Below are 10,546 nucleotides of genomic sequence, written 5' to 3' on the forward strand. Positions count from 1 at the left end.
TGCTCATTGGACGAGCGGATGTCTGACGTCAACATAAAGCGCGACACTCCATTGGCTGTAAATAAACCACGCCTTCTTTAGACGTCACGTAGGGGCGGGGCGAGTGGAAGTCACTTTACGTTGACTGCCGAGTCGCATGTGTGCGTTGGTTTCCACGCGCTCGTTGCGAAGCCGTTCAAAGCTTCATTAGATCGAGCTGCAGACTTTGGGTTTAATTCATTTATGTGCCGAATGACAGATACAACTGAGTAGATGAATTCTTTTTCTGTTAAGTAAAATCGAAAAGTGAAACCATGGAGATTTAGTAAAGGCTAAATGCCAGTAAATAGCCCTGACATACGTCTCTCCACATTAGGACTAATTCACAAACATACATAGTGAGTATAAGAACTTATTATAAGTGTGAATGAGCATGTGGTGTGTCAACGTCGATCAGCGGGTCATAGCAGCCATGCGACGGGCGCTGGCAGCTGTAGGTCCTCGTGTCGACACGTGTTCCACAGAGTGGAGTGACGGCGTGTGGACTCTGTGCTGCAGGTCCGGAGGAGGCGTGCAGCCATGGGAGGCAAGGGTCGTGGAATCGGTGCCTTCACCTTCAACGTCGAGGCTCTGGGCATCGGCAGGGGCAGCATGCCAGAAGCGAGGGTGGGGCCCAACGCGCTGTTTCCGGTAAGTACCGACCACACGCACACGCACGCGCGTGATGTGATGACATTGCAGTGGAGACGTTGGTGGAATTCACTGTATTTGTTCAGAGAGACATGTGCACTTCAAAAGTAGACTTGTATAACGAAAACAATCCATGAACCTTTGTGTTGAAACCAAAGTACAAGCTTTTAACAAACGAAGTTTGTATTGTGCATGAATTAAATGTGAAATATTTGTCTTTGTCAAGTTAACAATAGACAAACTAACAGTTGCTCATAGATGTGTTCTTTTTTCTGCATGATGCAGCAAATAGAGGGTCATGGAACAGAAAGGACTTTTGTGCAACACTTGTCTCGTCCTCAAATTTCATGAGCATTTATGTGCATTTAAGTCCCCTGAAAGCGTATAACACCCAGCTCGTTACGCATATGACAGCTTGATTGTGTTATGCACACAGGCCTAGGCATTAGTGGATTACCATATGGGCCTGCTTGGCCAGGGGGGGGGGGGGGAGGGGGAGGGTTCATGCCCCAAAGCAGAGCCTTGGCTAAAGTTGCTGCTATTGACTGACACAAAGTCAAAGGGCTCAGTCATTAATTTCAATAACGGAGCCACAAAAGTCCTTCTGCTAAACTGAAGGAATAGGCTAAGCATTCACTTTGAAGATGTCGCAAGAAAACAACCAAGACAGCGTTTATCCCCTGAGTACTGTTTGCAATATTATCTGTCCTTGCATTGGTCCCCATTGTCTCATAATCCGCCCAGAGACCAACTATTCCTCAACAATTTACCACAAACCTGATGCATTTGAGGCCCCCGGGGGTCAGTTTGGCATATTAAGCCTTGCTTTGTATGCAACACCAGTGCCCACTTGATGACCTTTTTTTTGTTTGGCCCATAAAATGTTGAGTGCATGTGTAGTAAAAATGTAATAACCCGATCTGTTGATTTTCAAACAGAGCACTTAAGTACTTCTTAATTGATCGATATCATCTTTTTCACTGTAATTGTAGGATCAAGTTGGTGCTATTATACTGGACAATTGCACTAATGTATCAGTTAACACTAAAAGATAGAACAATTGAAGACGACGCTAAACCTGTAAATGTATAGATTGTTCACATCTGCTCCATAGTGCAGGAGAACACATTTTACTTTTAACTTTACTGTATTTTCCCCCTGTTTATTTAGTATTTAGTTTTTTAGTATTGTGTTTTGTGTTTTTTAATATTTATTTTCATTGATGCTCTGATGTGCACCACTGCTGTGATTTTTAAAATGTCCTCACTGTGGGACAAATAAAGGAATATCATATCATCATATCATAAATTACCTGTGAAAAGTAACATAGTTGTCATACATTCATTGTATTATCGCCCTTCTCTGTCCATCCTCCTCCAGAACATCGACTTCAAGCCGGTGCCGCTGAAAGTCGGCGAGGATGAGGACTACATGCTGGCCTTAAAACAGGAGATGAGGGGAACGATGCAGCGGCTACCGCACAACATTAAGCCTCAGTCCAATAAAGCAGGTGAGGAGGAGACAAGTGCCGGAGAAACTTGATCATCTGATGCTAGGACAAGACAATTGGCTGCTGTGAGGGAAGATAATGCAGCACTTAGAAACTGAGACATTTCATCAGGGTCATATCTGGGAAAAGGAGAGAGAGGAATGTTTATTGCAGAATATTGAGTTACAGCTGCTTCCTCATCTGGCAGGTTTAACATTATGTATGTGGTCTGGCCTTAAACTGTCTTTTTAGAGTTCCCTGGTTTAGCGATGAGCTATATATCCATAACAAGTATTATATTCAATTTGCAGTACGTCTTGTCCTAAATGTTGTTAAATGCATAATTTAGGTGCCTTCTACTTTCAAAATAACGTTGTAACCTAGCTCATTGTGATACAAGTTTTCATCTATCGTGTCTATAAAAGTATTGTGTGTGTGTGTGTGTGCACTGTATACATACCACTTGGTGATTTGGTCTTTTTGATGACTGCTGAATGTGTTTCTAAAGGGGAATTGTGATTTTTTTATTTTTTATATATATATTATTATACCAAATCATAACTTTCCCTTGTTTTCTTGAAACAGAAGTGGAGAGGTACACTGAGAGATACCTGAAGCAAAGACTCATGGAAGATGATAACTGGAGTCCAGGTACTTGCATGACATACTGATTATAGCAAATTTAGAAAATAATAGGAAACTAATGGAAATACTATTCTTGATATTTTAGACTGGAATCTCCTTCCAAAAGAATTGAAGCCTCAAATAAAAAAAACATGTGCTAAACCAGGTACGTGAAAGCCATGTGTGCAATGCCATTCTATTTGATTCCTTTAATAATAAAAACCAAATGCCCAAATCCAACAGGCACAAAGAAGAAAAGTGTGAAGGTATCCCGTAAAGACGCAGAGGAAATGCTGACTAAATTAGACGTAAGCTTGTCTTCACTTTTGTTCTTTTTTAAACTACTGAGAATTAAATGTCCTCTTCCTTTTCTCTCTGTGCTTTATCAAGATGTAAATACATACTTAGGAAGAACTAGGTAAGTCCTCTCAGCTAGAAAACGTGTTATTAAAATAATTGAATATTGATGCTAATTTTTCAGAAACTGGACAAGACGGAAGAAGGAAACCCTGAAAAATCTGATGATGAAACCGAAAAGAAAACCGGGAATGAGGATGAAGAAATTGAAGAGGAAGCGTATGAAGAAGAGGACGTTGAGGTTGGATTACACATAACACAAATCTAATCTGGTCAATATATAAGAAGCATTAGGAGTTAACTTTTTTCTTCTTCATTCTTCTCTGTAGGAAAACGACTACATTGAAAACTATTTTGACAACGGCGAAGAGTTCGGTGGCGGCAGTGACGACAACATGGACACCGAAGCGACGTTCTGAAAGTATCGACCAAGCAAACTTTGAAGTAAACAATCATTATGTGATTGGCAATATTGTATATATGTTGCATTGCAAAGTGTTTAGCAGAAATAGTTTTGTTTCTTTTATTGTGTGTAATTAAAAGGCAGGCTTGCCTTTTAAAGACTTGTGTAAATAAGAAATGCCAAACTGCGCACAATGGCGATAATTTATTCAAAATAGATTTATTTATTTTACAGCCTGTGGCACATTTCCACTGGTTAAAAGGCACATACTGTCAACACTTGTAATGCTTGTTCATAAAGTATCAAGTGAACATGGGGATACAATAAAAAGGCTATACAACTAATTCTAAAATCTCACATAATTACAAAAATGAGTTTTGGGAATAATGTGCATTTCCCATTTTCCTCACCATGTTTTAAAAGAGAGAAAAAGGAATTCTCTCTCGGAAAGCTAAAGGTAAGAACAATTCAAGCACCTTTACGGATATTTAGAAACAATTCAACTGGTACCTCTCAATACTGATAGTGTAATTATCTTAAGTGTTGAAATAAATAAATTCTATATTAAACTCAATGGCGGCAGTCACACTTCCCCAAGACAAAGTATTGGAAAATATACAATTTCCAACATGGCAAAAAAAAAATGCATTTGCACTAAAGTGAAACAGTGAAAACTGCCCAAAGCCAAATCCAGATAATTAGGATTTGCTGCCATTGCTGAATAAACAAAGGGTTAGAATGTTGCCATCGGTCTCCCTGGATATAGTTTGTGTGCAGCTTGCAGAGAACGCAGCAGCGTCGATAACTAAAACATTACCTCAAGCCTATTGGCTACACTGATAACTCAAATATATCTCTTGGTAAATATTCAACAAATTGTTGTTCCTGGTTGAAAAGCATGTAACTGATGATAGAAAGACGAGGAATGAGTGGCCACACCGTTATTCCTAGTTTCTCAACCATATAAAAATGAATGCCCCCACTACAAAGTGACATTGCATTGATGTATTTCGTGTAAAAGAAAAAACTACTTAACAATGGGAACATTCACCTAGTTTTATTCGGTCTGAGTGGTAAAGTTATACTCCCTTTATGCTTTCTCATGTCCTCCGTGTTGACTTGCTTTGTCCTCGTGTCCCTGTGGAGCCCCATTAACCACATGAGTATCATCACTGTGTCCGGTCCCTCCCTTTTTGTCCTCGTGTCCCTGTGGATCCCCAATAACCACTTTATTATCATCGGGTCCAGCCCCTGGCTTGTCTCCTCCAACAGGGAGGTCTAAATTATTGCCTTGGATCGGTCCATGAGGTCTGTTGCCTTGAGCTTGTGTTGGAATGCCATGATGGCTGACGTCAGATTTCACGAGAACTTCATAGTACAGCAGATAAAACACAGGCGTGACGATGCCAACCACCAGCATAATGGCCACAGCCGTCCACCACCTCATGCCCCAGTCGGCCCCATAGTAAGGGTCCTTTCTCTGGACCAGTTTGTACTCCACCTCTCCGAGTAGCGGCGGCTGTAGCGTTAAGGAGGACACGACTTCATTCAGGCTGCTCCGAGACGGCCCTGTGGATTTCACCAGCCGCTCGATGTCCTTGTCCTTCTCCATGAGAAATCCTTCCACGCTGTCGGCGGAAGAGGAAGAATCCGTGGAGGACTCGGCGGGAAGGGAGGTCACCGGTGAGATCTGGTGGAGGCGCGTGGCACCTGAGAGGGAGGCAGACTTGAGAGGTCCAGTGCTGTGAGTCTCAGTGAGGACACTGAAGCGCCTCACGGGGATCTTGACTGACCGCAGGGCGAAGAAGTCCTGCTCTGCCAAGAGGTTGTTGGCACGCTTTACATCAGCCACCTAACAAACACACGAGAGACACGTGAATGTACGATGCTGCCAAACTGCTATCTTACATTAACTGGTCTGAATATTCTGTCAACCAGAGAATGCAGGAAATACTTATTTATTAAAGAGAAGAAATGTAATGTGAGCTGCACAACTGAACCAAAGCGGCTTAAAGCTAGACGCTGAGCAGGAAGACATCGTGAAGGTGATAAATCTCTGGCTTCATCCCTACATTGTCACTTGATACATTGTTACCATAAAAGTATAAATTCTAGACAATACTTTTGTTGTTACAACAGGGTAGTTCAGTCTTATAAAGACCTGATACAGCATGGAGGAATGAATATGGAAACATGAGATTTGAGTTCTGGTTCGCACTGTGAATTCATTTTGAGACTTGCCAAAAGTGAAAATCAAAAATGAGATTCATTTAATAATTAAGAACTTAAAAAATATATTTTCTACCTAAATCATGAAACAGGGTTCTTACACATTTTGACAAATGGATTTCCAGGAGTTTAAACCAAATTTCCAGGACCAAACTGAAATCTCGGTATAAACATGAAACATGTAGAACACATTGCGTATTGAGAGCGTACGCCGGCTTATATTTTGAGCGTCTTTCTTTAAAAAACATAATTATTTCAAACTCGGCGTAAATGAACATGTGATTATAACACATTTCCATGACTTTTCCAAAACTTTTATGATTTAAGTTTTTTACATGACTTTTCCAAGCCTGGAAATGACCATTTTAAAATTCCATGACTTTTCCAGGTTTTCCATGACCGTACGAACCCTGATGAAATACATTAACACTGGTACAAAGAAGTCACCTGTCAATGTTCAGCCTCAGATCTAAATAATCAAGAAGATGAAGAAAGACACACAAACGTACTGAGCAATGGTACCGCAGGGCAATGCTGTTCAGGGTGTCACCCGCCTGGATATCTTTGGTCAGGTGGATAATGTCGTCCATCCTCTCCCTGGAGGTGCTTCTCCGCAGCCTCTCTCTGCCACGCGGCCGCAGCTCGTAGCTCTCCCCGTCCTCCTCCGACAGGTCATTCTCTGAGCCGTTGTTTCCAAACAGATAGGCGTGACCGCCGTTGGCCGGCTGCACCATGGTGGCTGACTGGAACCCATAGTGCTGGCTTACACTGGACATGTTTCTTCACTGTACTGGGAAGAGCAGAGACACCGTTGAGTACGACACACGTTTCTTCTGAAGGGTGTGAAGGAAAACGTGCCTGCACCATGAAGTCGCACCAAATTCTCATTTAACGGGGTGAATAGCTTAAAATAAGAGGGCTATGCTGTGAAAAGAAAAGTGTGCTCGTGGCAAATACACAAGCACATGTGCCTCTGACGATTTAAGTTGCATCAACTCTGGCTGTACCTGCAGGGGACTATGACGTCATTGTTTACCACCTGCCTCAGGGAAAGGCGCCATCCCTCGAGATGTTAATGTCCTTGTTACTGAGTTTCTGCTTCGTTCAGGACAACCAAAAGAACATGACTGAGGAATGTGATATCTTGACAGATAACGTTACAGCTGCCTCCCCGACGACAGATGGTATTCTAGCTGGGTAGCGTACTTTAGACGTGATGTAATGGTAGTCAAGTTAGCATCTGGCGGTCTGATGCCTTTAGACACAAGCTAGAAGCTTCTTTTTTATCGAGCACACGGTAGAGTGAGTCGTACAAGAGTTTACTGTGGTTAAAATACCATATTGGCGAATGTAGAATGAAGAAATTGGTTCTGAAACAACACAGCTAGCTCAACGCTACTTATCAGTCCGTCCCACTAAAGTCGATATCGTATCGATAACGATAGTCGATAACGACGTGACCGTAGAAACACAAGCCACCAAAGCAAAGACGTAGCTGGTGAACAGCCGCAGTTCTCTTGTGCGGATACGATTGAGACTCACAGCTCACATCCACAAACTAAGAGCTAACGTCAGGCTAATGCTAACTAGCGTCCACCTTATGTTATGCGACTAACGTGTGTTCATGTCTATCGGTCAGTTGTCACAGTTGATGAATGACGTACCTAAGACATAACCTTTACCTGAGATATGTAAACACCGATCGATCAGTTGACCTGGATAATATCCATACTTCTACGAGATTATCTCCCGGTCTCTCACCTTATAGTCTTCGCTTCTAGTTCCCTACCTGCTAGCTACCGCTGAGCCGCTATCGCGCGAGCCACGTCAACAGGCAATGTTTACGTAGTGACGTCACCACCAACGCCTCCAACTGAGTGCTGGGTTTCTTCTTCTTCTTCTTCTTCTTCTTTAACGGCGGTTGGCATCCATATAATTGGCGCATTACCGCCACCCTCCGGAGTACGAATCCGTCAGTTGACGCTTTACCCCCAAAACAAACAAACAAAACAACAACAACAAATATATATATATATATAAAATAAATAAATAAAATACTAAATAATAATAATAATTAACCGTCATCGCTGGGTTTTCTTCTTCTTTTTTAACGGCGGTTGGCATCCATATAATTGGTGCATTACCGCCACTTTCTGGAGTACTAATCCGTCAGTTGACGCTTTACCCCCAAAACGAACTTCAAAACAAACAAACAAACAAACAAAACAACAAAAACATATATATATATATAAATAAATATATATATATATAATAATAATAATTAACCCTCATGGCTGGGTTTTCTTCTTCTTCTTTTTTAACGGCGGTTGGCATCCATATAATTGGTGCATTACCGCCACCCTCCGGAGTACTAATCCGTCAGTTGACGCTTTACCCCCAAAACAAACAAAACAAACAAACAAAACAACAACAACAACAAAATATATATATAAAATAAATAAATTAAATTAAATTAAAAATAAAATAATAATACAAAGTATCCCTCATCGCTGAGTTTTCTTCTTCTTCTTCTTTTTTAACGGCGGTTGGCATCCATATAATTGGTGCATTACCGCCACCCTCCGGAGTACGAATCTGTCAGTTGAGGCTTTACCAGTGCTGGATTGTAATCGCAAGATGGCGCCACATGTCAGGGGCTGTGAGTTACTCGGACCGTCACATGGAAACTAACGGACTTGCAACTGTTGAATTGAAGTTATGATTATTAGTCAGACATTTTTATTAATATCCGTATAAACCAAGATACTTGCTAACCGTTTACCTCAACTAATTACCATGTTAATTAAAATGTAACACACGTGTTCCAATGCTAGCAAACTCGACTAAAGTTATCTTATCTCCGTTAAATGTTTGCATGAGCTCAAATTAATTTGAACATGTTCATCAGTTCCTATTTTGAATTAGTTAGTGACGTTTGCACCGCAACTATTATCATTTAGTTAGCTAACGACGTTAGCACCGCAACTATTATCATTTAGTTTAAGTTAGCTAACGACGTTAGCACCGCAACTATTATCATTTAGTTAGCTATCGGGTCCGGAGATATTAAGCATTCTTATTTATGAAAGGCAGCTATAACATGATGACCTGGGCAAAGATGTACGAGATGTCTTCTGCAGAACTAAATATTCTTGCGTTTTGACTAGTTACGCCATTTTGTAATAGTTATAAATGACTGATAAAGAAGTAGTTAACGCTAAACATTTGCAGAGTTCATGTGGAGTGACGACCTAAAAAATAGAGAGCAGGTTCTCGGGCGTCTTATGCCTGCTCCGGCCACGCGGTGGCGCTGTCCACCACCGCACTGAGCGACAGACAAACCAGATTAAAACATCTCGTCTCATTAGGCAGCGACCGGGAGACGAGCCGGAATCCCCGAGTAGCTGCAAACTAATCTTTCCGTGTGATCAGTGAGTGTGTGTGTGTGAGTGTGTGTACAGCAGCGGTAGCTCTCACGTGGCTGCAGGGGTTGAGAGAGAGAGAGAGAGAGAGAGAGAATTTCGCTTCAGTCCCGTTAGATGACACACGCGCTTCACCCCCATGTCGTTCACAGGGATCCCCGAGGAACACGTCGAGTTCAGGAGCAGTCATAGTGTGTGAGGAGAGACGGAGACTCTGAGAGGACTCATCGATGTGATCATCATCACTACATCAGAGTCATTTATCTTGGAAAAGAGAATACAAGGAAGGTGTCAGGTAAGTTGGAATGATCCAAGAATGTTTTTTAAATGTGCTTCATGTTTGTCATTGTCAGTGCGGGCTAACAGAGCGGGGTCTGTGGCGACCAGCACAACTTTGCTGGGTGATTTCATAGAAATATTGAGTGCCATATCGGCACATGGCTGCATGCACAATGCAGAGGTCTCCGGTTTATTTCCCAGTAAGCCAGTCAGTAATGAGTGGTCACTCCAGGCGTTGTAGTGGCGTATCTATAGTGCAGAGAATAAAAGAAACAAATGAGTGAAGCGATACTCCTCATCAATTATCCCAGACAGCTCAAGCGACATATTGTATACCGTATAACAAAGCGATTAAACGTGGTGGCGCACTGCTAATTTCTTTTTTTTTGCATTGTGCCAAGAAAATCTCCCTCGGAGCAGCTAATAAAATTGAAAAGTCTAAATATTGATTCAGCGCAATCAGTCAATGAATGGCTGGGTAGCCCATTGAGGACGGAGACAAACGCTTCCATGGTTACATCCAGGATCTCCAGTGTGATTACTGCGCTTTGTGTGGGGTTCTCTCCCACTGGAATAAAACAACAATTCAGGGGGGGGGGGGGGCTGCCACACATGGTGAACTGGAGACCCTCTCTTGAAGGCTGCGTTGACTAATCTAGCTTACTCGAGCCATGAGTAATCTTGGCACACTTAAAGTTGCGCACATGTGCTGTTCCAGATAAATCAACGAGCGGGTTGCGCTTGTGTCCTCGTTGCGCTGCTGCTTCTCTGCGTATTTTACGCTGATTGGTGCAGCCTCCATATAGTTTACACCAGTTGGTGGTGACGGGGTGGGGTTTTCTTGTCTTGAATAATTGAATGTGTCCACCTTATCTCTAACTGCTTTGACATGATGTCATCGTGGTGCGTCCCTCGCAAATCTCTTTTGTTGCCTCCTCCGCGGTGTTAAATCCTTTTTTCTCACCGGGGAGGAAGGGAGGGAGCTGCTTCTGTATCCATTCAGCACTTACACCTGCTCCTCCTCAGCGCCAGCCTTCACTGGGCACTGTTTCTGCTCTATATCTTTGTATAAAA

General features: G+C 42.3%; 2 protein-coding genes across 9 annotated transcripts; one reads left to right on the top strand and one right to left on the bottom strand.

The window, feature by feature from the left end:
• Positions 1–133: 133 nt before the first annotated feature.
• polr3g (polymerase (RNA) III (DNA directed) polypeptide G) lies at positions 134–4,285 on the top strand. Of its 2 annotated transcripts, none has more exons than XM_056419748.1 (8): positions 134–377; positions 504–669; positions 2,050–2,179; positions 2,744–2,809; positions 2,889–2,948; positions 3,026–3,090; positions 3,264–3,380; positions 3,469–4,285. In XM_056419748.1, exons 2-8 carry the CDS (start codon positions 559–561, stop codon positions 3,556–3,558), a joined length of 639 nt encoding a protein of 212 aa, XP_056275723.1. In that variant the 5' UTR covers positions 134–377; positions 504–558; the 3' UTR covers positions 3,559–4,285. The 2 variants fall into 2 exon arrangements, with proteins under 2 accessions (XP_056275723.1, XP_056275722.1); XM_056419747.1 differs by having other exon boundaries at positions 538–669.
• On the bottom strand, positions 3,734–7,589 carry lysmd3 (LysM, putative peptidoglycan-binding, domain containing 3). Of its 7 annotated transcripts, none has more exons than XM_056419743.1 (3): positions 7,533–7,589; positions 6,281–6,561; positions 3,734–5,394 (listed from the first exon to the last, which is right to left on the bottom strand). In XM_056419743.1, exons 2-3 carry the CDS (start codon positions 6,545–6,547, stop codon positions 4,633–4,635), a joined length of 1,029 nt encoding a protein of 342 aa, XP_056275718.1. In that variant the 5' UTR covers positions 6,548–6,561; positions 7,533–7,589; the 3' UTR covers positions 3,734–4,632. The 7 variants fall into 7 exon arrangements, with proteins under 7 accessions (XP_056275718.1, XP_056275719.1, XP_056275720.1 ...); XM_056419744.1 differs by having other exon boundaries at positions 7,561–7,588; XM_056419745.1 differs by having other exon boundaries at positions 6,281–6,556; positions 7,561–7,576.
• Between the last annotated feature and the right edge of the window lie 2,957 nt (positions 7,590–10,546).

This window comes from Pseudoliparis swirei, chromosome 7 (assembly GCF_029220125.1).
Source record: "Pseudoliparis swirei isolate HS2019 ecotype Mariana Trench chromosome 7, NWPU_hadal_v1, whole genome shotgun sequence".
NCBI lineage: Eukaryota > Metazoa > Chordata > Actinopteri > Perciformes > Liparidae > Pseudoliparis > Pseudoliparis swirei.

What these genes read in the sequence shown, in the direction of transcription:
- lysmd3 (XM_056419743.1), bottom strand. Translation starts at nt 6,547, where the DNA reads ATGTCCAGTGTAAGCCAGCACTATGGGTTCCAGTCAGCCACCATGGTG. An exon ending in CCCTGCGGTACCATTGCTCA is followed by an intron (nt 5,395 to 6,280) that starts GTACGTTTGTGT and finishes TGTGTTTGTTAG; the next exon opens with GTGGCTGATGTAAAGCGTGC.
- polr3g (XM_056419748.1), top strand. Translation starts at nt 559, where the DNA reads ATGGGAGGCAAGGGTCGTGGAATCGGTGCCTTCACCTTCAACGTCGAG. An exon ending in GGCCCAACGCGCTGTTTCCG is followed by an intron (nt 670 to 2,049) that starts GTAAGTACCGAC and finishes ATCCTCCTCCAG; the next exon opens with AACATCGACTTCAAGCCGGT. An exon ending in AAAAACATGTGCTAAACCAG is followed by an intron (nt 2,949 to 3,025) that starts GTACGTGAAAGC and finishes CAAATCCAACAG; the next exon opens with GCACAAAGAAGAAAAGTGTG.